General features: G+C 32.9%; 2 protein-coding genes across 11 annotated transcripts in view; one reads left to right on the top strand and one right to left on the bottom strand.

Annotated features, from left to right (window-relative positions):
* Positions 1 to 247: 247 nt before the first annotated feature.
* Positions 248 to 15,597, bottom strand: TRMT10A (tRNA methyltransferase 10A). 8 transcript variants are annotated; one of them, XM_023531406.1, is made up of 9 exons: positions 15,431 to 15,597; positions 9,890 to 10,038; positions 9,557 to 9,758; positions 8,530 to 8,692; positions 7,694 to 7,765; positions 6,593 to 6,667; positions 4,606 to 4,755; positions 2,766 to 2,871; positions 248 to 1,560 (listed from the first exon to the last, which is right to left on the bottom strand). In XM_023531406.1, exons 2-9 carry the CDS (start codon positions 9,900 to 9,902, stop codon positions 1,295 to 1,297), a joined length of 1,047 nt encoding a protein of 348 aa, XP_023387174.1. In that variant the 5' UTR covers positions 9,903 to 10,038; positions 15,431 to 15,597; the 3' UTR covers positions 248 to 1,294. The 8 variants fall into 8 exon arrangements, with proteins under 8 accessions (XP_023387174.1, XP_023387173.1, XP_011359828.1 ...); XM_023531405.1 differs by lacking the exon at positions 15,431 to 15,597 and adding an exon at positions 12,704 to 12,799; XM_011361526.2 differs by lacking the exon at positions 9,890 to 10,038.
* MTTP (microsomal triglyceride transfer protein) overlaps positions 15,229 to 26,839 on the top strand; it is a 53,741-nt gene continuing 42,130 nt past the window's right edge. For 2 of the 3 annotated variants that reach the window (XM_023531403.1, XM_023531402.1), the window contains exon 1: positions 15,229 to 15,393. In XM_023531403.1, coding sequence (XP_023387171.1) covers positions 15,261 to 15,393 — 133 coding nt within the window. In that variant the 5' untranslated portion in view covers positions 15,229 to 15,260. Of the gene's footprint in view, positions 15,394 to 24,096; positions 24,232 to 26,839 lie in introns of those variants that run through there. The other variant, XM_011361525.1, reaches the window with a different exon arrangement.

Here is a 26,839-nt window from a genome sequence, read left to right as displayed (position 1 = left end):
AAAGCAAGGTCTGTGAGCAAGGTATGTAAATAAACTTTCTACCAAATGTGTATGTAATTCGAGTTGCCAATGAATAAAAAGAAAAGCAACTTCATTTATCCACTCAGGTAAGGCTTCTGAAGTCTTACTTTAGCTGTGACAAAGAACAACTGCTTAAACATAACTGCTCTACTTTTACTGGTAGGGAACTAAAACATCTCCTTTAAGCCTCATCTCCCCTTGCCAATGTCTTTATACAAATGTTTACTTATGAATATTTATATTTTGTAAAATTTAAATTCCTTAGTGTAGTTCAACACAACCATTCACAGAAATAATACACATATATGGCAACTCAATTGTTTACTATTAATAACAGACTCATACATGCTGTGGACAAACATGTATATATACAATTATGTGCATATTTTCATACATCCTTATATAATTTACAGAAATATACATTTACATTAGCTTGATTATATAATAGTAGGCAGATGCACATATAAAGTTAACTTTATTCAAACAACAAATATTTTATTTAATCAAAGAAAAGATAGCTGCTGAGAGGTTTTTCATCTTAAATTTAGGTAAAGATAAAATTTATCCTTCAACAGCCTTTTAAAATAATCTAGCCTGAAAAATTAATTTTTGTAACTGAAATAATTCATCACCATTATTTGAATTAAGAAAATATAATAAAGAGATTAACTCTTCAGTGATTGCGTTAGAACCATGAAAAGGCATCACAAAGGAGGAACAGAGACAGGCTTCATAGTCCAGAGAAATTAATTAAGTTTGTCAATCCAACACTTCCTCCTGAAATCACTATATTCCTTTGAAGTCATTAAATTCGATATAAAAGTTGAAATAGAAGCTAACTTCCCATACAGAACATTTTGGTACACTTACATGTGAGTATCTACCTTTACAAATAAGTAGGCAATAAATCAGAAAGACACTGATATAAACACCATAATAAAACTAAAAGGTCAAAGGCACATTTTGAAGAATCCAATCCAAAAAATAAGAGAAGGAAAGTCTACTAATAAAGTAAAATTCTCAAAAACTCTTATTTGAGGCTTAGAAAACTATTTTAAAAAAATTACACATTTAAATCTTATGCAAAAACAAAAAGTGCTTTTTTTTACAAGTGTTTTTACACTTAGCTCTAAAAAAAAGGTTTAAAAATTCACAACAGAAATAAGGGAAAATGGAATTTTCTTCCAATTTGAATATTCTATGAAACACCTCATTTTCTCCTATTTTGTTTTTAAACTAAAGAACAAAAACAAAAACAAGAAAACAGATGACATTAGTGTGGTATAGAGTTCACTGTAGAGTCAGTGCTATTTTCTTTGTCCTGCTTTTCTTCAGGTGGAGAATCTAGTTTATTTCTGCTATTTTCTTCCTCACTGGAATCACTGTCCAATTCACCTTCAACTCTGGCAGACTTCTTGTCATGGGAAGAAGTTTCACAGGCTTTGTCTGTGGGAATGGCTCCTTTCCGCTGGGGTAAGATAGTAAAAAATGCTTCTTGCCAGTCTCTTGTTTCCAGGTATTCCAGAATTATTTCAAACACTGAAACAAAGACAAACTCTATACATTTCTTAGCCAAGTTCATCACAATGTTGCATACTATATTTTAAAATACATTGCTTTTGTATTAAGAGTGCTAATATATCCTAATTACTTTGCTCTTATCACTTTCTTCTCCTATTGGCTGTCAGAGCCAATTTGCCCCAATGCTCTCAAGTATGTTACCTTTTCTTGAGCTTTTCTTCAATTCAGTCCTTAAGTGCTCAGAGGTTTACCATTACCTATCGCCAATTACAATCAATAGAGAATCTTTTTGTTTCCTTCCTATTCTTCATTCTTTTTATTTCTTTATCCTTTATGTGATAACATAAAACTAGGGGGGAAAAAAAAGGTTGGGATTAATCTAAATTTCTTCTATCTTTTCTATAAAGAGCCACTCACTCTAGGGAGCTCCTTGCCTTTTTTTTTTTCCCCCCCCACATTGGAGGTAAAAGAATATTAATACTGTCTCCAAAGTACTCACACGTTAATATATTGCTGCAGGGTTAATCTGGACTGCTTTATGAAAAAGCAATTTCCACTATCTATGAAAGGTCTTAGAAATTCAATCCTTGAATCAGCAAGATCATTTCTATAACTCTCTGAGCCTGCTATAGAGAAAGTGCTTAGCACATAAGAGACCAATGAACAGTTGTGTACTAACAAAAATCTCTATTAAAAAAAATTTTTTAAAGCAAAACTTCAGGCAAATACTTAGCATCCAAGAATGTCTATTACAATGTTATTTACAACAGAAAAAAAATGAACAGGAGAATGGTTACATTTTTTATATTCAGATAATGGAGCATAGTCACTAACAATTATTCAATGATAGAGAAAAATATAATTATAAATGAGGGGAAACACCCCAGATTTCTAATATTTTATGCAACAGAGTAAGAATCCAATCATGTAATAAATACCATATATGTATAAGAAAAGAACTGTAAAGAAACACATCAAAAAGTTGATACCAAGTATCTTTAGTGAAATTATAGCTTATTTATTTTTCTTTATACTTCTCTGCATTTTCAAAGATTTTTAAATATGCGTGTTATTTCTATATTCAAACAAATTATAAGTGATTATATTTTATAATTTTGTCTCCAACAAGGTGTATATTTTCTATTTGTCCAAAATGTAAATATAATGTTATTTTTCACAGTGTTGGCTCAGGTATATTTTCAGTTTATCCCCTTATAGCTTACCATGATTAATTGCCAAAACTTTTCTACTATTCATCTTCACAAAATTTCCAAGGGGGAGCTGTGCATGATCAATTCCATGATCTGATGCTTGTTTATATGTGAGTCCCTAAAACAAAGACACTATAACTTGAACTAGAACATTAAATTATTTTAACTTTAAGTCTAAGACAGAATAATTTTCAGAAAAGATTTTAGTTCAGAGAACATTATCTGAAGAAGAGTGTGTGTGTGTGTGTGTGTGTGTGTGTGTGTGTGTGTGTCTGCTAATTTGGAAATATTCCCTTGACAGTAAATACAGACAGAATGTTTAGGGTATTTGTTTTAATCCATTTACAAGTGAGAAAACCAAAGACATTATGTTCCCTGCCCTGTCACAAAGCTCCTCAGTGGCAGAACCACAGGAAAAACCTGACTCATGCCTCCCGGCCCAATACCTTTTCACCATTCCACACTGCCTTTCTCTAAGTTTAAAATACTCAAACTCAATTCTTAGAAAAGCACCATCACTTCTGCATTTCCCATGAATGCAAAAGATATATAGATAAAACTATGTTTCAATTACATAATACTGAGGCACAAATGACAAAATTACATGAAAACCTGAACTGAAAAAAATGTTTAAATTGCCTATAAATTTAATTTTTCCTGTCAATTAAAAGAATGTTGAATATGAATTTTCTCTTTTCTCAAACTTAAAATTCTTAAAGCCCATCTAACCAGAACTGAAATAACCAAAACAGAGTACAGGAGAAAAAAGAGCTAATTTTCTCAACCAGTAGTTTACATATTTTAGGGACGAATAATTAATAATAGATTGAGGCATGTGCTTTCGAAAACAAAATTGTTTTAGTTCACAGAAACATACATGAAAGAAAAAAAATATTCTACATAAATAATAAAATAGAATTTTCCCACTAGGAAAAAAAAAAAGGCTAAAGATCATTCTGATAAAATTCCCTCTGATGCTACAGAGATTCACTGTCCAACTATAGTCGCATGTGACTACTTAAATTTAAATCGATTACAATTTTAAAAAATTCCATTTCTCAATTATACTGCACACATTTCATGTGCTCAACAGCCACAGGGCTGCCGCACTGGACAGATGATAGAAACATCTCCAGCACTGCAAGGAGTTCTACTACACAGTGGTGCTATACAAGAACAATGAAGTACTTCACATTATTTTGCTGACAATATTTCCTCAGACACTTAGTAAACATGTTTTTTCTTTAGTTGGGTTGAATTTAGACATTGCAAAGTAGCTGACAAAGTACATTATTATGTTTTCTATCAGAAAGTATATTTCTGTAATTCTTCATTCAAATGAGGATAAGGAGGTAGAAAGAGACAAAAGTGGAAATGTTAAAGAACAGAAAGCACATCCCATGAAAATCGCATATTTAAAATATAAATGTACCAGTTTTATTATAAATTTTACCCGTGGCCTAGAAATTTATTAGCAGCAGCATCTTCTATCAATACAACATAGCGTTGAGCATATGGGCTCGGGAAAACTCTGCGAGGTTTCAAATATCTGTTTTACCACCCACTACTATTGATTTTACACTTCATTTCTCTAGGCCTCCAGTTCTTCATCTGCGAATGTTGATAATAATAGCACTGACCTCACTGGTTTATAATGAGGATTAAGCACACTAATAAATGTGAAATGTTCTGCTTAGCCAGAAGGATGACTGAAATATAGTAGACACTCAATAGAGATTAGTTATCATCAGTATTATTGTTACTATCAAGAAGATTATTGTTACTATTGAGAAAATTGATTTATCAATTTTAGATACAAGCAAAAAAAATAAATAAATGAAAACAATGGTACCTTGTGATGGTTGTGATCTACTAATCCTCCAATTACATAAGCTTTTGATTCATCTAATTCCTTCAGTACATTAGGTGAATCAGATGTAAGATAAATCAGATCTTCTTTCTTTATAAATGCACTATAATGCTCTGGTTTAATGTGGATATCCTTTAAGATACATGGGGAAAGATGTTATTAATTAATAAAATTTTGTGAAGATTGGCTAATAATCATTTTGAAAGGAAGTGAATCATATGAAATTTGAAAGAATGTCATTACAATGTATTTTTTATAAGCTACTACTAAAAACTCCTTATCACCTCACATCTCAATTATTTAAATAGCTTCCCAATGTTATTTATCTGTGTCTAGCCTCAGATTACCCAATTTATTTCCATACACCAATGGTAGACTCATTTTCTACAAATACTACTTTTAATGTTTTATCTTTATAGGATAAAATTCAAACTCCTTAACTTTGTAACTTTCCTGGATATGGCACTAACCTACCTTTCTAACTTTATCTGTTCCAATGAAACAAATGCCTTTTGTTGCATATTTGCTCACATTGTTTTCTAGCCAAAGAATGCCTTTTTCAAATTACTTCCTCTCCATCTATATGAATCATCAAAGGGAAATGGCTTATAGATTTAATAAATTCCATGTCTCTGTTTCTACACAGATACACATCTGAAATCTTCTTCACCAAAACTGTTAGGTCATAGATACAAAATTGAACAGTTGGCAGTCAGAATTTTGCAAACTACATTGATGGTATAAGGCTCAGATGACATTTACCCAACAATTTTGAAGGAAATAAAAAGTGAAGCGGGAGACTTCTCACCTAAAATGTATAACCTATTAATAAACAGTTGCTTTTCTGTAAAATGTTATAAATTTGACACCTACGCTTAATAAAGGCTCCGAGAGGGACCTGAAATTAGAGACCAGAGAACTTGTGTCTCTCTGGAAAGCTGGTGGCAGAAATAATAAATTTAACAAGCCACGAAATAACTAAAAGTATACCTACTCTAACTTATTATATTACTTCTTAGGAAAATAGGCATGATCATAAAACTTGGTAAGTATATTGTACTTTCTTACTTTAAAAAGCCTTTAAAATGTTTCACATTATAGGCTATAATATAAATGTAGTCATTATGGGATTAGTGAGTATGAGAGAAAAAGTCTGTTACAGTGAGAACTGGCTTTTAGAAAGAAAAAGGACAGAAATAATCCAGTACTCTGACTAAAATAGGGTTCCTCAGTGACTGGTACTAATGCCAATCTATTAGTCATCTCTGCAAATGACTGAGAATGATTTAGTCTCACTAAAAAAAATTGTGAGCCACACATGTAATTTTAAATCCTTTGGTAGTCACATTAAAAAAAGTGTAAATAAGTGACATTAATTTTAATAATACATTGTATTCAACACAATATACCTGCCATGTCATCATTTCAACATGTAATAAATATTTTTTAAAATTTCAAGGAGATATTTTACATTCTTTTTTTGTACTAAGTCTTTGAAATCCAGTGTATGTTACACATTTATAGTACATCTCATTTCAGACCAGTCACATTTCAAGAGCTCAATAGCCACATGTGGATAACGGACACCAAATGGGAGAGTGCAGATTTAAAATAAACAGAATGCAAGCATACTCCCAGATTTTAGAGTGATTTCACTCCTATAAATAATGTATAACTAGTTTTCTAAGTAGACATTGTATAAAAACCTTTAACATCTTTCTTTTTTAAAAAAATATGTTTTAAGGTTGGCAGCAAAATAGCAAGTGAGTTTTAATGAGAACAATACAAACTAACAGACATCTCAATCTCTTTAGCTTCTCTCATTCTTAACTTTAGACTAGTACAGGGATACAAAGGTTTGGTGACTGAAGATTCCTGTATTAGCATTATGTAGAACTTAAGTAAAAAATGTAGACCTTCAAGCATAAAAATACTTGGAATTATGGGAGAGTTAATCTATTTTAATTACCTTCCAGTTGACCCATCCTTTGTCATTTTCATCCATGTTCTTTTTCAACTGGCCTCCATGGCTTGTCAAGTAAAACTGATGGAGATTTGGAGGCATAGAAAGAGAGAGCAAATAATAAAGCACAATATTTTATTTCCCTCACACACTCATCTGATTACCAATGAAACACATCATTTTCATTCTAGAAAAAAATAAATTTGTGACATACTTTAAACATGCAAGAATAAATCTGTGGTAGAAATGACATATTTTGTGCATCTCATAACTAACTTCCTTATTCCATCTATATATTTATCCTACTTTTCAAGCAGCTATAATCTGCCTCTCCCCTAATGATCACTTTCTTACAAATCCCATTTCCATGTCAAGTTTCATTCCCTTCTTGTTGCCACAACCTCTATTTTTACCAGTCCAAAGTCTTCATAATTTTTCTTTGATTCTAAACTCTGACACTTATTTCAAGTCTAATCAGGGGTGAGAAGAATATGAAATATAAGAATATAAAATTACTATCACTTCATAAAAAGAAAATCTCTAACAAAAAATATAGTAAGTTTCTGGTTTTCAACATCAGTGAACCAGTGTTAATTTTTATGTCACCTAGAATTTGAATTCAAGTAGAAAAAAGACCCTACTCTTAACAGCAGGCAGCTAGTCTCACAAAGTATTCCTTCACTCTAAGGAAGTACTTTTCAAAATTATCAATGACTCGAAATCCTATAAGTAGGAAACCACAGCACACATCAGGGACCACAGCACACATCAGGCAGGGAAGAAAGAAGAGCTGAGAAACGCATGAAAATGTGTATATCCTTTAATGAAGATGTTCAACTATACAGCAACGAGAGGGTTAGTGTGTGCAAGACTGATGATAACTGGGCTATGTCTGACAATGACATAGGTGAAAAAATGTTTAAAATATTTTACTTTATTTTTGTAGAAAAATAAAACATGTTTCGAACAGGCATTTTGTTCTCTAAGGAAGATTATTTGTAAGACTCTCGTAAAGGTAGTCAGGATTACCTGTGTCTTTTCCCAAGGAAGATCTGAAAAAAAAAAAAAAAAAAAAAATGGAATCCATTTTAAATTCTTCAAACATACCTGTACAGGATGCGGTGCTCGTCGATTTTCTGCATAACATCGTTGAATCTGCTTATGAAGTTTTTTAATGTCCTATAAAAGAGTACAATTTTTAAAGTAGCATTTTCGAAATTGTCTGTGGCCATTTCACAATCTTAGTGGACTAGAATAAACAGAAGGGATGACTAGACAGGTACATTGTTTTAGCTCGAAGTACAAGTCCTTTCTGATAATTTCCATTCAATTTCCTTACATACTAACAAAATAATTACTATAAGTAAAATCAATACTCTGTAATCGAACCATTATTTCGTATTTTGTATCCACTTAAAATGCTAGTTTATGAAAATACTCACTCTTACTAAGAGTCAGCAGATGAAAAAATTCTTTTAGAGCCACACTATTACTATTTTCATAATTTGCCAATGGTTTGGAAAGTAATTAAAACCATGTTCTCTTCACTAGCATTGTTCAAACAATCAGGTTTCTCAAACTATTAAATAAGTAATAATTCTCTTAGGCCAGTCATATTTCTTATTTTCTTATTTTTGATTAGGAAAAATAACAAAAACACTGTTTACGATTAACATGTAGTTACTGAGTTTTATAATCTAATTACAGTGTGTGTCTCTCCCATTGTCTATATATATATATATATATACACACACACACACACACACACATATATACATAAGCAATTTTTTAGATCATTTAATTTAGGGAGCACAGATTTTGAAAATCTTGATTTAAGCTGCATTTTAGTACATAAATTTCTATCAAAGTCATACTATATATTAAAGTAAGAATCATTCGGCTTAGTTCACCTACAGGATTTTTCTGACAATGATTCATGATACCTTTAATACCATCAAGCTGTCAAAACTACAGTCAATAATGAGGCGAAGTGTGCTGTGAACAACATCTCTTCGAATACGTTTCCTGTCATTTCCATCAGAGTTTGATTCCATTTGACACTGTCGCTCTAACTGCTTTCTCTTACGTTTTTCCTTCCGCTTTTGTCTGAAAGTAGAAATTGAAATAACTGTTGCTATTTGTTTATTCAGATATTTACAAGACTTCTAAATAGACATCTTTTTAAAATTTGAATCATATGAAATTGCCACTTATATGGATCAAAATTGGTCAAATATCCACAATTTTATATAGTCTATCTAAAAGATACAGATAGGAAGGAAATGAGTTTGTAAATACAATATAACGCTTTCTACATAAATCTTAACTATACTACTAATAAATTCATTTATTATTGGTATCACACTATGCTAAGAAAACTTGTACGGTTTGAGAATTATGATAAATTTTACCTTTATCACTCTTCCCGTACATGATTTTCAAGCAACATTTATATGGTTTAGGAAAACAAGCAACATAAAACAGTGAGTGGGGAGAAAAAAACATCTCATACACTTTTCTCCTCATCTCCATCAACTATAGTTTATTTTCTACCACTAAATTTTGGCATTATACAATAACAGCTTCATCCTAACTGTTCTTGACAAAACCTGCAATATTTCTTCCAGCAAAATCAATGTTAGGCCCAAATCTGATCTTTCTGAGATAGTTATTTTTATTCATATCTAGGACATAGATGCTAATTATATCCCTTTCCTAAGTCAATTGTTTCAGAAATTGTGCTGTTACTCACAATAGATTCTGGGTGAGAAAACGTGTATAGTACAAATTCATTCACTGCTAAAAAAAAAAAATCAAAACAGTTTTAACAGCCAACTGACAGTGTTAAGCAAACTATGCATAGCTCCCATTTTAATTAACACAATTACTTTTAATGTATCAAAGGACTATGAAAGATCCAACATTCCATATTTTTGAACAGGGACAGGATATATATATTTCAAAACATACTTGCGGAGTTCTCGTTGTTCTTCCCATTGTTTCTGTTTTATTAGCTTCTTCCTTTGTCGTTTAGATATTGGTTCAAAGTCTTTACTTAATCTTGGTTTCTGGCTCTCTTGATCTTCACTTAAGTCTTGCTTTCTTTCAACATTAGAAGTCTCAACAAATGCTGGTAACATTTCAGATGACATTTGATGCCTCTGAAAGGCAACTTTGACATGAATAGATGTTTCACAGACACATAAAAAAATAAAAAAAAGAAATGATGAATAGATGTGATTAAAATTAAACCGTATCAGTAATGAGTAAAAATGCAAATTTAGAAAATTAAATATCATTTACTGGCAAAGATCATGTGATGAAATGGAGTGATTTCATAAACTATTGGTGGTCATGACACAATTTTTCCAGAAGGCTACGCTGATCTATATGTTTCAAGAGCTTTAAAATGTTGATACCCTTTGACTTAATAATTTATTTCCTTAGAATGTCTGTAAATGAATCAGAAATAAACATAAAATGCTAAAGGGTATAATGTAGTCTCCCCTTATCTTTGGGAGATACATTCCATGATCCCCAGTAGAGCCCTGAAAAGGCAGATAGTACCAAACTATCAAACCCTATATATATTATGTTTCTTTCTATACATATTATATACCTACGATAAAGTTTAATTTATAAATTAGGCACACTTAAGAGTTTAAATGCAATAACTAATAAAATAGAACACTTATAACTAATATAAGTTATTTAAATGTGGTCTAACCCATTTATATTTTCGGACTGTGGTTGACCTCAGATAACTGAAACCATGGAAATCAAAACCATGGATTGGGGGATTACTGTATGTACTGCAGTGTTATTTTTAACAATGAAAAATCAGAAACTACTTGAATGTCAGCAAAAGGGACTAAATAAATTACAGTTCATCTATAACATGGGCTAAGAATACTAAGTAGCCAATAAAAATCAAGTTTCCCAAAATTATTTAGTGATTAAGGAAAACTTTTATTAAATCAGAAAACTAAAAAAAACCCCACTATATATACATTATGTCCAATTGTTTTAAAAAGTATACACACTAACATGTTTAATTCTTACCTATTTTATTCATTTTCTAAATTTTATATAATAAAAATGTATTATAAAATATTTTATATATTTTTTAAAAAGAGATGAAAAGCACTTTAATGCTACAGTATGAGGGAGATGTTACTTTCATTAACTGGATGTACACTCACAACTAGTTTTTGACAAAAGATGTTCTTTTGGAAAATGATTCATATATTTTGGAAAATGCAGAAAATAAATTTGGTTGCCCCCTCCTATATATTTCATTGTAAATATATAATTGTAAATATTCTACTTTAGTCATGGCTAAAAGACAAAATATATATGTTGATTCTGTAATCACTTATGGAATGCTTAAGGCCATCTCTAACATCTTTATGTGATTTTAAGCACCCATATATATATATCTATTGCCTGGAACTTAATTGGCCTTCAGATTAAAGGGCTAGAAATGCTGAGATTTCTTTTCTCTTTAAAAGATTATTAACACCAAAGTGTTAAAATATATTTACTTTTTATCCCTACCAAAGACTATGCATAAAGCTTACAAATGTTCTATTGGCCTTAAAGAAAATTCTATGATTCCTCCTTCATGCAGAAACAGCTAACAAGTCTATGCAGAAAAGCTAGTATCTAAAAGAAAGAAAAATCTCCACAATTCAGATAATAGAAAGACAAAACCTTTGAAGAACATAACTTAAGCAGTAGTTTTATAATATGGTTCTTGCTTTCTTTAAAAGTGCAATGTTGTAACAGGACATATGGGGATAACTAAGCAAACTTAGAAAGCTTACCAAATTATGACTAAAAGACAGGAAATTTTAAGGTGTGTGCTTTGGGGCTACAGCAAAAGCTCTGGTATTTTACTAGGTTACAAAATTACTAAGAAGGAGAAAGGATCATCTAGTAAACGAAGTAAGAGTTCACAAGTCTTCTTTATAACACTAACCAAACAGTATCCTTAGTAAAATGGGGAAATACCTCCTAGATATGACGACCAAATCTGATTCTCCACCAGAAACTCCATACAGACAGGGATGATGTTTGCTTTTGCCCAACTATTATACTGTCAGTACTAACACTGTGCCTGGCACTTAGTAGATACTTATTATATATTGGTGGAATAAATGAGTGAAAATGATATTACAAAGGATTTTAAAAATGAAAATGGTAATGGCAAACATTAATTTTAAATTACTTAATAAAAAAATCTAATTTAATCCCTAAAACAACCCTGTGAGGTAGACAGTATTATGCCACTTTACAAAGGAAGAAAGCACAGTGAAGTTAAATAACTTGCCCCAAATTGCAAAGCAACTAAACAATTCCTAAGAAACAATGTACCTAGAACAAATTTAGCACAGAGTAGGTCCTTAAAACGCTTCTTGAATGAACAAATGACGTGATGGAGCTAAGATTTAAATCCATATCTAACTCTACTTTCTCCCAGAAACCCAAAATCTTATTTAGGACATGAGGGTTTCCAAAGAATGTAAAAGAGCTATGCTGCTTCAACTCTGCTGTTGGAGGGCTCTGAGATCTGTGTCATTGAAAGGTAAGGAAAAAAAAAAATAGCTCCGGTTTTATTCCTATGCCGCTGAATCAAAAAAATTGGGACAGACTTCTAAGAGATGGTTGCCAAAAATTCATGTTTTGAGGCATCCTGTCTCCCACTCATGAATACATGACACAGTAAATAAACTATAAAAAGGGGAAACAAAAAAGGTATAGCTTCTCTCAAAACCCCAAACGAGAAATAGAATAGATATTGTTCCTGCTGGGCCTGCTGTGCAAAGACAGCTGAGAGTTTCCCTGGCTTTAAAGTAGGGAGAATAAAAATAATACAAGACAGAGGATGGGAGAGAGGTGAGAGACAGTTTAAGATGAAACCTTAACCTAGTATTGAGGGTGGTGTTCCTCCTTCCATGTAAAAAGCCTGGAAACAGGTAAAAGGAGACAATGGCTTATACGAACATGAGTACTTGAGAGAAACCTGAAGGAAGCAGACCCAGCACTATGACCTGGGCCAAGCCACTAAAGTGACATATGAACTTAAAACACTACATGATTGGAATTCTGAATCACCTATATAAGCTCTACTGTGGACTGAGGCAGAACAGGGTCATGAGTTGGGAGCAACCACAAAATCAGTAGTAGATGGAGAGGTGGTTTGGAGAGGGGAAGTGATAATCCCAGTTAAGTCTGCAAAACAAAATTACAGAAAGAAATGATTTTAAAAGACAACAACAAAATCAACAATCAGGAGATAAATTCATTAAACATAAATTAAAAATAATAGGATGATGTGAAAATAATTTTAAAATTAATTCGGTTGGAATCTTTCAGAGATCATAAAGAGTAAGGATCATAAAAATGAAACAGGACATTGAAACACAAAAGCAGGCATAATAAAAGCAAAACAGCAATCCATGAAAAAAAAAAATCAATTTGGAAATCAGGAAATGAAGATATAAAAATTGCAATAGATGAGACAAATTCCAGATAACCTGGAGTCCAAGAGATAACTGATGGATTAGAAGGTAGCCTGACAATCTGACTCAGAAATAGAACAAAAAATGATATTAGAACAGTTAATAAAAGACTTGAATTATAGAGTGAGAGAAATACAGGCAAAAAGGTAATTGGAGATAAATGTATAACCCTGAGTGTACTCATTAATATATTTTTTTTAAGTTGGAAAACAAAGTAAGCATTCAACGTAAGAAATAGGAGACAAAGAACACCCAGTAAACGTGAAAAGATCAGAAGAAAATTTTAAAATAAATGTTATAATCCCCGCGATCACTTTAATTTTACCTCATTTCCATAGATAGTGCATTAAATAAAAATCAGCAATGCACGAATCCAAAACAATATAGGGTGGAGAAAACATAAGCTAAACCTACCCATTACTCTAAATATGCAAACTTAACAATTAAAGTTCATAGGAAACAAAGTGCTCTCTTCATGAAACAATAACATTTTAAAAGAGAGTATTTCCAATCATCATTGGTATCATTTTTTGCTACTTCTCTATTATGTTCAAAACTGCAAGTGTTGCCTGGCTCTACGTGAAAATTTAAAACCGTAATGCATAGCAATGTTTTACAGCTCACGTACACCAGGGGGAGCTTTTGCCTTTCCTATCCAAGAAGTCAGTTAAATTTAACTTGGCCTATCATTGCATACTAATGTTTTTAAACAACCTATCAAATACAAAGCAAAGTCATAAGCTAGTCAACATCATTATCATTATTATTTTTAAAGCTCTGCCTAATTAAGAAAATGTTGTGTAGTAAGTGTATTTTTTAAAGCTTTGATTCAGCTAGATATATTGAGGCATGAAATACAACAGTGATGCTAGCTTGAGATACTATGCATTATTGCTTACAGCACTTTACATACAAGGATATGTACCAACTCCCACTGCCTATACCATACATTAAACTGTTCACTATGTACGAACTTGTTCGGATTACCAGTTAAGCAAAAATGGGGCATTTTACTAGGCATACTAGCTTTCTTATTTTAATTTTGACCAGTTTATAAACTCCAGTTTATAAGCAGAGATTTTTGCCTTCCTCCCTCACACGCAGTGACGCTCCCACAGTACATTTTCATTCATTCAATCATGTTCGACAAATATTTAAGAACATTTTGTAGCAATTATATAAATATTTGTACAAAATTCAGTTCAGCATATAATTTTAAAAATGGTTCATTTAGTAACAGAAATAGGTTACCAGGTTGTCTTATAAAACTAAGAACTGGATAAAGATGACTAAGGCCATTTGGTGTAGGATGCATACATTAAGAAGTATTTTGGTATTCCTTGTATTTCCACTTAGCACAGATGGCAGCAGGGGAAAACAAAAACTTTCATGGATTTTATCGATTCGGTTAAAATCTTCTTAAGTTACGACTCATATTCCCTTCCAGAAAGATCCAAACGAATGGTGGAATATCTACAGACTGGAATCAAATGACCTGACAGCAGGTTTTAAAAGGAAAAATGTGCCGGCAAAATGTGCAGTAGAGAAAGCGCTTGGTTCGGCGGCCAAGCCCTTTGGGCGGAGGGTTGAGCTGGGATAGGGAGAGAATAGGATTGAAAACACAAACAAAAAGTTAAGAAAATCATCTGTGGCTATCTCCTTCTTAGCTCTCTATAAATGCCCGAATTTTAACACTTTAAATATTTCAGTGAAATCGGTCTTCTTAAAGTCGTCCTCAGCTCACCACCGCGGGGCCTAACAGCACTTGCAACTTTCTCTCGTGCTCTCTATATTTCAGAGTGCTCAGCTACGTCAGCCCCATGTCGGAGAAATGAGATAAAGCAGATTTAAAGCGACTTGCCCACGGTCTCTAGCCACCAAGTGGCAGAACCACAACTCGTTTCCGACCCTTCAGAGTCCAGATTTCCCTCTCCCTTCGTTCTTTGGAAACACACTCTTCACACACTAGGGACCGGATCCCGACCCCCATACCGACATCGACAGCCAGCATCCTTCCGCCGGTGGGCAGAACCTCTACCCACTCTGCCCCTAAGTGACTCGAGGGGCACCGGCGAACGCACTACAGAGGCTGGATTAAGGGCAGCCAGCCAATCAAGGAGCTGCGTGGCGGGAGGCGCAAGCGCGCTGTGATGTCACTTCCTCAGGAAACAGGGTCGCGGCTGCCACTTCCAAAGCCCCACTCCCCTCGTGCCCGGAAGCTCTTGTTGCTGATTGAGGGCGGCCCTGACACGCGCCCCTTTTGCGCCCGGTGGCTAACAAAGGGTAGGCGAACCCCAGCCTCAGCTTCCAGGAAACTTACAGAGCTGAGGAGTTGTCGGAGAACCTGAGAGCACGCGCAGAAAGCCTTTGTAGAGCGGTCTCGATACCGCTCACGAGTCTTCCTTCCGAGACTTCAACTCCCAGAGGCAGGGACGGTAGCTACACGTAGGAGGATATGGCGGTTACGCTTACGTCATGTAACTGCGCCAACTCCGCACCCGCAGTGGGAGAAAGGGGAGGGAGTTAATTTGGGGCGGGGTCAGGAGTTAGGGTTTTTGGAGTGGAAGGTGATCTGTTTTTCCACTTAAAGGCACGTGTGTCTCTGCGGTTCTGTATTCGTATATTCCTGTGGGGATGTTGAAGGCGGGTTAAGACATTTATACTCTTAAAAATTAAAAACGCGAAACAAGGACTCAGTTCTTTTGTGCTAGAGATGAGAGGAGAGCAAGAGTGCCTAACTATAATTTATACAGAAGAATGTCAGCATCACGTGATTTTACACAATACACAATTCAAATGGAAAATCAAATTAAAACAGTGAAATTCCTAGTAATACTTTTTAATCTAGAATATTTAAGCCTTTTTTCTTGCTTACAACCGGAAATCTTACTCTCCATTCTTGAGTTGTTTTTTCCTATGCTGTTTTACAAAACAAGTGATATTTCATATTTTATATACTTGACCTTATGTAATCTTTTTTTGCTACATAGAGCAAGTCAACGGGAGGGAGAACTGAATGAATCCTGTACATTGTCATTTTCTGGTTAGTTTTCTTATTTGGTTCTTTTATTGCAGAATTTGAAGATAAGCATAAACTGTCAGTATGGAAACAGTTCTGAAGTAAATTATTCCTGATATTTTAAAACGTATTTGAACGTGTTTAAAGGTTTCAATAAATAAAAATTAAATTCAGAATTTCAGTTTTCTAAAATAATTGAAATTTGTCTAAACTTAGTCACAAAAATGAATTCACTCTTGCTTTAAACCTTTAAATATGTTTTGAAAAACTGAACTGTAAATCTTTTGTGGGACTGTTTCTTCCTCATCACAAATCTAAAAGATCTCTGAACATTGTATCCGTTTCTGATTTGTTAGTAGGGCATCTTTTTTTCAGCTGTCCCCATATCAGGGCAAAGAGTAGCTGAAAGGATTAGTAATTAGATACGAAGCCTTTCACATGTAGGTCATTAAACTCGGGCTGGCATAGTGGTGTGTCATATCTTTCAACAGCTGTTCAGTTGCCTTTCTGGGATCTGTTTTATGAATAATTACATTTTTTTTTCAGAGTTAATACCTGGCATCCTTAGGTATTTTAAAAAAATTAAGTTACTTTAAAAACTCTCATATTTTAATAGTTGAGTCAATAAGTTTCTTTTTTTCACAATGCCATTTCACTTTATGGTCATGGTGCAACCCAAAGCAAGCAAGCACCTAAAAAATACCAGCAAAAAAAAAGAAAAGTATGTGCGTGTGGGGGGGGCGGTGTGGGGGGTGGAGGATTTAACCAAAGATGGAAGCATATAAAAGGTATAGGGAAGTAAAATCATGATATGAAATAATCTTATTTTCATTGATTTGTAAAATTCATGTTTATTTGACAAATTTATTGAGTTCCATATTTTTTGTCTTAGTATTTGTAATACAAAGATAACTAAATCATGATTGTTGTCCTTAAGGAATCCCTAGTCTAGTAGGAGAACCAGCAGTAAATAAATACTATATACTATATAACGTACTTGAGATGTTTGTACATGGAAAGGAGCAACTAAATGCTCCTGGAGGCAGGAGACATAGTTTCAAAAGTTGAATAAGTTTGCTCCATCTTAGAAAGTAAGTAGGAGTTTTCTAGATATGAAGATAGGAAAGGTATTTAAAATATCGGGAACAGTGAAAGCAAAGACATGTCATGGTTTGGCACATGACTGAAAAGCTCTGGGTAGGATTAGGAGGAAAGAAGAGAAAATAGCCCTGAAGATTTTTCTAATTTAGACAATTGTATGAATGTAATTGTGTTAACTGGGTTATTAAGAGAATAGTGAAAGAAAATTGGTCTTGAAAAAAATAGTTTGGTTTTGAATATGTGGATTCTGGGGAGTTGTCAGGACATCTAAGTAGAAATATTTAGAAATCATCACATGTTTACTACTTAAAGTCATCATAAGAGGTTGAAATCAAAGAGATGTTAGTCCATGGTTATAAACCTATAATGGTTATGAGGACTAGAAAGTAACAAAAGAGAAAAGCTATCTGGGAGAAAAGTATAAAACATGAGGGCACGTTCTCTAATCAGGGTACAAGTTCCAAGTAGGAATACGGGCCTACAGATATCAATTTTTTAAGAACAGCTAGAAATTGAACTTTTTTGTGAAATCTGGTTGTCAAGTGTTGTCAACAACTTTTTTTTTTTTTTAATAGGGAGCAGGCTAAACAAAACATGTCTGTGAACCACATTCAGACAACTGGCAGCCAGTTTATTAAATTGGACTAGATTATAGAGTGAAAAGGGAGCTACAGATAGAACCAGAATCTTAGAACACAAAAACGTGGTAATAGATTTATGAGCTCCTCCAAATGTTTGGCCTGAGAACATTGGGCAATCATCACAAATTTAATTATTTTAAGCCTAATTCTGATATTAAGTCTGAGAGTACTCTTTAGCAAGTTGCGAGTGAGAAGATGTGGGAATAGAGTTGTGAATACAACTCTATTGTGAGTACAGTTGGCCTTCTGGATCTGCAGCTTCTGTATCCTCAGATTCAACTGAGGATGGAAACTATTGGGAAAAACATGTTATGTTGTTGCTGATGCTTACTTAGGTTTACAATGGTTGTGCTGTGCTGAACGTGTACAGATATTTTCCTTGTCATTATTCCTTAAGCAATACAGTATAACAGCTATTTACAGAGCATTTACATTGTATTAGATATTGTAAGTAATCTAGGGATGATTTAAAGAACATGGGAGGATGTGCATAGGTTATATGAGAATGCTACACCATTATATATAAGGGACTGGAGCATCTGTGGATTTTGGTATCTGCAGGGAGCCCTGAAACCAATTCCCCATGGATGCCAAGGACAACTTACATTAATTTCAGGTTAAGGAAATCAAATATAAACTAATTTTTAAAATGACTTGAAACGTACCTAAAAGCTGAATCAACCTATCATCTAGAATCATTTCCATCTTACATTTTGATTGATTTAAAAAATATAGGAAAAGTTTAAAATTTTTTAAAAATCCCTTATTCACTCCTCCTAAGTAATAGGTAGATGTTGAAGACCCTAAAAAAAATGACTATGGAGGTAGTATAGTTTGAATCTCCTCATAAAAACAGGTAGAGCATCTAAGATATCAAAACAACAATAATGACAACAAACACGTTATGGCCACAACATAACTAAGTGAAAAAAAATCCTTATAAAGCTCAAAATGTGAGTGAGTAGGAGCAAACCATCAACTTAACATCTGTGTAGGAGGAAATAGTGAGAAGGCAACATAGCATCTAAAGGCTATGAGAATAGGAGGACCCTAAAACTGCCAATAGGTATTCACTGAAAAGTAAGGGAGACCAATATGAGCAGCTGCAAAACTGGCAGGCTATAATTTCAGATTAAGTGCGAAGGGATGAGTGGGAAGGTCTGTAAGTGCTAGAGGGGTGTGGGACCTCTGCACTCTCAAAACTTAAACCTGATCTCCCTTGGACAAAGCCCAACACTAAGGAGAAACTTCTGAAAGTAGAATTCAAATTGAACAGGACAAAGACAATAGAGGCAAGGGAAAAAACAATGTCCAGGTAAACGTGGGAGAGAAGAGGAGACAGCTCAGAAATGACAAGGATACATGTGTGTCACTTTATGAAAACATCAGAAAAAGAAGTTCTAGAACCATGAGGCTAGAAAAGCTATTCTACCTACTTTCCCCTCTTAAAAGTACAGAATAACATTTAGCCTAAAAATATACCACAAAAAAGGATTATAGTTGAATCCTATTAAAAATATTATAATAAAAATGAATATGAAAGAGAAAAAAAGCAGAAAAGTATAACCTAATATTTCAAAATGAGAAAATTTTTAAATATTATAAGATAGAACAACAAAAAAAAACTCAGAAATATAGTTGGAGAAAAGATTTGAGGAGTGACAGAATGCAGAAAAGAATATGTAATGTAAAAAGTACACATATATATTTAACATCATTCTGGAAATTCTAGCTAGTGCAATAAAAGAGGAAAAGGAATGATTGTCTATGTAAAGAAATCCCAAAAAATCAATAACAAAAAATCATCATGGAACTAAGAAGTGATTATAGAAAAGTCACAAGATACGAGGTTAACAAGAGTGAATTGATTTCCTATCAATAAACAATTGGAACTTGAAATTTAAAAAAGAAAATAGAACCCCCCCAAAAGAAATATTTATGTACAAATCTAACAAAACATTTACAATATCTGTATGAGGGAAACTACAAAACTCTGATGAAAGAAATAGAGATCTAAATAAATGAAGAGATATTCTACATTCATGGGTTGGGAGTACTCAATATTGTAGAAATAACACTCTGTGCCTAGATCTTTGTTTCTAATACCATTCTTCAATAAAAAGAACCAGAGCTCCTTGGAGAAATGACTGATTCTAAGTTTGGGGTGAAAATGTACAAGATTTGAAACTGGAGCATCTTGTAGTGCCAGAAATTAAGGAAATGCTTACACACACGGATAGGATATATTAAAGGAACACGAGCCAGCTAAAAGAGCTCCCAATGGTCATAGCTGGAACAGTTGTAGAAACAAATTAAAGTTGTATTGGCTTATAACTCAAAATATAAAATATTCATGAGTCCATACTGATATAAATAAATGGAGAAGAGAAAAATCTCTCATGCAGAGGAATGCCAAATAATTTATATAGATACTCCACCCTTAAGGAGAAGGAATATAACTCTCTACTTCTTAAGCATTGTCTGCACGTAATACTTTCCAAAGAGTATAGTATGGAAAAGAAAGTTAAAAAAAAGAGTAACTTTACAGAAACCTGACAACACTGCTTTGCCAGGTGATCAAGGTCAATATCAACAGTGATAAATCATGTTGATAGTCTGTACCTTTGATATGATGTGATGAAAATGGCACCTCTGTGGTCTTCCTCCCCCAAACCTATAAGCCCAGTCAAATCACAAGAAAAACATCCCACAAATTCCAATACAAGAGCATCCTCCAAATAACTTATAGTCAAGAGGCACATAAGATTACATGACAACTAAATGTAATATTGTATCCTAGATGGCATCTTGGAATGAAAAAAAAAATTAGATAAGAACTAAGGAAATCTAAATAAAGTATGGATGTTAGTTAATAATATCAATACTGGTTTCTTAGTATTAACAAATCTACCACACTAATATAAGATACTAATAATAGGGGTAACTGGAAGCAAGCTGTATAAGAAATTTCTAGACTGTTTTTGTAAATAAAGTTTACAAAACTTTATTGACTGTTATTGATTCATAAGGATTTTTCGATGGTCTGAAAAATGACTATCTTTTTTTGGGTGCCTTATATTCCAAATATTTCAAACCCAAGTCTCAAGTTTACTCCTGTCAAGGAAAGGTAATTAATTAGTGGTTATTTATTTTCTCAAACAGAATTCTTAAACAATACCTTTAAAAAATAGTTTGTGTATTCTATAACTTTGCCATGGTATAAAACATTTCATCACATTATAAGAATATTCTTAATCTCACAAATATTTTTTCAGGATTCCTTGAAAATGCTAATTCTTTCACTGAATTGAAAATATTAGTTTTTCTTATGACCACTTAGGGATAATTTGAAGTGCCCCTCTAAAAAAATTTTTTATCAATTCTTTCTAAGAATAGAGTGAAGTGTTCTGATGTTATAAAGACTTTTTTTTTCCTCTATAGTTACCACACATTCTGACTTACTATATCTATATCTTGTAGGGTAATACACTTTCTTCCAGCCTTTAATGGGGTGAAATTCATTTATCTTATAATTCAAGGAAAATGAGTTAACTCCTAACAACCTCTGATACTGAACAGAAACACAACTGTACTTTGGAATTAATCATCAACCTTTATTTCAGAGTCTCTTATTTATCACTGAAAAATAGTGATATAGCAAGTATTCCACAGTGCTGTGTACTACCACTGGAATTACATTGCAATAATATTGTTTTAAAATCTATTATTTGGTTTTGACCTGGTTAGCACAGATCAACTTGTCCCCCTGTAAGTTCAGCCCAGAACATCTAACTGCCAACAACCAAGTGCTCTGTTAGCCTCCATACAAAATTGTGATAGACTTATTAAATGACAGTCCCAATTAATAATTCTATGTTATCCATAAGAAATCATTTTTTTCCACTTTCTATCTCTAATATTTTTTTTATTAAAGGGGAATATTGGGTCGAGTTCTCAAGATTTGTTTTTCTTAAATCATTTCACTAAATTAACCTGAGCCCCATTTTTCTAATATGTAAAATGATTTTTCTTAGGATATACTATAAAAAAATGTACAGTGTATTGTAATATAGTGTATTGTAAATAGTAATTGTTCCATAGATGGCAGCTCCTGTTTTTTTTATACTGTGCTGTGCTTCTGTCTTGCTTCTCATGCCATGTAAAATAGGCATGATCAACAGAGCAAAAAAGGAAAATGCCTCTTCTTTGGTATACAAAATTCACTGAATATGGAAAGAGTTTGGCATTTTTATTTCATCTCTGGTGGAGCAATCCTGTCTTTTGAATGTCTTTGTGAAAAAAAAGGTATAAACAAAATATAAAAAGATGATGTTATTTATTACCAACAGAAGCAGCCTTATTTGAACAATCTATGTTGAAATGACTAATACAGTGACTTATAGGAGCTTTCTAGTAGAAAGCAAATGCTCAAGTGAAACAACATGTATTTTACTGAGCAATAGTAATATGCCTTTTATTGGTTGGACTCTGGCAAACACCTAACAACGAATGGTACTTTACCCGAAGAGACACGTATAATGCACTGCTTAGTCTAACTACAAACATTAAAGGTCTGTGCATCTGTGAGCCTCAAATGGAACTACAAAAGACAGTACTCATAGATTCAAACTAGTCCTTAATTTAAATAAGTATGCAAAATTTAAGTAATTATATGACTTCATGTCCCTATGTATGAAGTACAGAAATTATGGAAATGTAGAAATCTATTCAAACGTAAAGCAATAAAGAACTTTTACATTGCCTTCTATTTATAGTAACTATTTTTTATAAAAATGTACACTTCTTCAACAAAAGTATTTTTCTAAGAATGGTCTTTTTTTTTTACCGTGGGAAAATTTATTATTTATAACTTTAAGATGACAGTCACAACCAAACATTTTATTTTTTTATAGGTACTTTAGCTATAATTTGTATATAAAACTTATGATAGCAAATGAAATTCTAATCTCAATGGATGACACAGACAAACAATTTTCATCTTTCGGTTCTTTATATAAACTTAGGAAATTATTAAATTTTTATTTCATTTTGTGGCCCTAGCTGGGTTGTCTAAATTTAAGCTTAAGATGAGATTCTAGAAAAGAGTTTTAAGTAAGGTGAGGTTAGATTTAAGAATCCATTTTATACTTAAACATGGCCTTCGGTATTTTCAAATTCATTCAAATAACCCTTTACCGGCACTTTATTCCCTCCTTTGCCAAAATAACCCCGCATGCCACCCAAATCCCTCCTTTTAGTAGGTTTTGTTCATATCAGGTCTCCCTCATGGGAATTTATGAGGATAAGAGTTGGTTCAGTTAGCATGGCCTTAGCCATACTAGGGTATTTGCTTTAATTCTATAGACATTTCCTAGTTAATTTTCTGTAGCAAAAAGCCTGGAATTCCACCCTTGAATCTCTTCCTAGAAATGGGATTCAGAAAACACAGGGCACTCCATCCAGCCAATGTGGGGAGTCTGACAAGTGTTTCTTGTCATTGACATAGCTAGACGTCTACTATGAGGTATATGAATACATACATACATATATATATATATATATATATATATATATATATATATATATATATATTCAATTGGCCTGCTAGCAGGTTAATAATAGACAGCGCTGATTTGCTACAAACTCACATAGTCTCACACATAAGGAGAATCATCTAGGTTTCAGAAATGAAAGTTCTGTCTATTCTAACATTAATTTGAACTGATTGGTGATGATACAACTTAAAATTTTTAAATTTAAGCCTGAAATTCACAGTGACTTTTTCTAATAGCATATACATAGTAAAAAAAAATTCGAGGATGAGCGTTTAAGATATAGTGAAATTTAATTAATTTTAGCTGAGTTTGAGAATCCTCACCACCTCCCACATAAAGTGATAAAATATGAAGACAGGCATTTAATATCACAGACATTATTATTATTGAGCAAAAAACCATCACCACCAGTTTTCCTCAAATGTTCCTCAGTACTTCTGAATTTACAAGAAGGTAGACTGGTTTAGTTTTCCTCTCAAAGGTGAAAATTTTCTTGATTTTCTTTATTGAGTAAAAAAAAAAGTTAAAGACTGAAAATTACAGCCCACCTATGTTTAATCATTAATAAGGATCTCTTTGGTGAACTTAGTCCTGATTTTGGAGTTTGGAATCTGACCTTTCCTCAAAGATAAACATTACAGTCGCAGGTTCTAAGAAGGGTTATTCCCTCACTGCCATAAGAAGAGTCCACTTCTCAGTGACTCCTTGCTAGGAACTGTATGCGTTAGAAGGTGGTTAGTCAATATGATTCTTCTTGCTGTGCTTTTTCTCTGCTTTATTTCCTCATATTCAGCTTCTGTTAAAGGTAAGTTTGTATTGCCTTTTGCTAAACTTTAATTTTAATTGTTGTGGGAAAATTGCGTGTGTCTCTAGTGAAAGAGTTTCCAACTAAACCATCGTCAAAACCGTGTATATGAAGTGTTTGTGAAGGCATGACTGGGTTAGAATGAAAACCAAATTTAAATTCCTCCATACATTAAAAAAAAATGGACGTTCCTTTTAGTTACAGTCCCTCAGACTAGTGTGCTTCCTGCTTCATTTTCTCATTCATGGTCTATTTTTAAAAGGGAGAAAAAAGATGCCGGTTATTGTTACCTGCTGCTATTGGTCACTCACTGAATGCAACTCCTTCATTTGAATTGTAAAACAGGATAAAAAAAACAGCTCTTAAATTTCCTTCTAGTTGCTTAGCAATGTGACATCAAGAAGATTTAGACCCAATGAAAAAAGCATTTGATTTGCTAAAGAATTATGAATGAAATGGTAAAGCATGTATTTAATTCCATTACTATTTAAAAGTGATGGAATCATCATAGTTGGTGAATTACAGAAAATAAAACTATAGGTTTAAGAAAGAAGATTTATTATCTTTGGAAAAATAGTGTTGCTAGCTAAATGTTTCACCAGTAAAATTACCGCTTTTTAGAGTTTCTTAAAAGAGTGCACTATGAAAGCCAATCGATCAAACAGATAACTTAGCATGATAAGGTCCAATTTTAATAATGGTGTACTCTAAGTAATCGATATAAAACAATTCATTTGTAAACTTCTAAAAGTCTTTTTGAATAACTGTGACTTTTGATCATAAAGTGAAGTTTTTCTCAAGATTTTTTGCATGGAAAATTTTCACATGAGAGAAAAAGACAGTCTTGGTTATTGGAACAATAAATGGAGGTTTAAAATTGTATTATTTCACCTAAGTAAATGGCACTTTAGGTTCTCAAACTAAAGACAGTATTTTTTTTTTTTAACCAGTTTCTAAATTGTTTAGTATTTAAAGATATAGTCCCTACTTGGATGAAAAAACATTTTAATGAGAACAAATTAAAGGTTTATAAATTATAGCTGACTGAGAATTATTATATAGAAAGCTTACCGTTTTGTTATCTGTCAAATAAACTGTTGTATATTTGAAATATGAGTGATTTGTACACCATAATATCAAACCAATACTGTGATTATTTTGAAAAAAATATTTGAAATGTAGTAGTTAATGTAGGTTTCTCTTTTTTCCCACCCTACAAATGAGAAAATTGGATAACTTGATATTTTCAACTACATGCACTTAGAAAGATTTAAAGATACACACTTGCACTTGCACTCACACCAATGACATACAGGTTTAGAAGATGACAGATAGCTACAGTATGTTGTGTACAAGCTCAGTGGTAAATCCAGATGTTTAGAACCCGAAGCTTATGCAATTTAGGGGCCATCTTTGAGAAAAGATTACAAAATATCTTACTTTTGCGAATATCATTGAAAAAAAGATATGGCATATGCCCACATTGCTAGGGCCCCTTCTAAACCTTGAAATGAGCCTGGGCAAGTGAGGGCCCCAAAGCTTAAGTGTCATTAGCTTCACAGTACAAGCTGTTTATACCAAATGTCATAAATAAAAAGTATAGGACTTGACAACTCTCTCTCTACTTAGATGCGATAACCTTTTGTATTATAATACCATGATGTAATTATAGATTCCTTGCCCTCTGTAATAATCGACATTTAACAAACAAACTACTTGTAAAAAGTTTACTTCAAAATCAGGCCATTATAAATTTGGGGATCCGGTGTATCACCTCAAAACTCATCTAAAATTTAATTGTCAATGCAATTTCTTAGAAAATTTTTGTTTTGGATGGATTTTGAGTGCAGGTTGGACTATGAAAAGAATGGAGGAGATTAGGAATAGTACAGAAGAGGTTCTATTTAGAAGAGATATGAGTGCGAACATTCTAAAGACTCAAGTATTCCCTGCTTTTTCTGAATTGTATTTTATGATGATGGATCTATTCTCATGGCCTTTTTAGGGTTTTCTTTATAGTAATTTTATTTTTGATAATCCACACTTAAAATTTCCATTTAATTTGTCACCTCTAAACTTGAACTGTTTCTTCACTTCCACTCTTTCTCTCAGTCCCTGGCCCTGCCCATATTTTTCAGTTCATTCATATTAATCATGTTTTTTTTTTTACATCCCTTATCCTTTATCCTACTCTTTTACTTCCAGCCTTATTGTTTTTTGTTGGAATCCTAAATTTAATTACGTATTATTCTTATCATGGTTACATGTTTTTTCAAACTTCACTTTTAATTTATCTTTGTCTTCTTGCTTAAGCCAATTAACTGTGCTATTGTACTCATCTAAGTTTGATAAATTAGTATTTTAAGATGTTTCTTAAATGGTTGGAAACTAAGAGTTTGTTGCTTTTCAGTCACTTAAAAATTCTGGATGCACTTGAAAGGGCACATTGAAGAGATACTTACTCCTTTTTCGGTTAAAATTGATCTCTCTTCTGCTTTTCTCTAATATCTACTTCAAAAAATATCATTCTGCCTTCTCTAAAGAGTAACACCCTGAGAAAGAAATCAGCAATGTCAATAGAACATGCCCCCATTGTCCATTGTTGCCA

The sequence above is a fragment of the Pteropus vampyrus genome, unplaced genomic scaffold, assembly GCF_000151845.1.
Source record: "Pteropus vampyrus isolate Shadow unplaced genomic scaffold, Pvam_2.0 Scaffold67, whole genome shotgun sequence".
Classification (NCBI taxonomy): Eukaryota; Metazoa; Chordata; class Mammalia; order Chiroptera; family Pteropodidae; genus Pteropus; species Pteropus vampyrus.
This window is presented reverse-complemented; position numbering and strand designations above follow the sequence as displayed.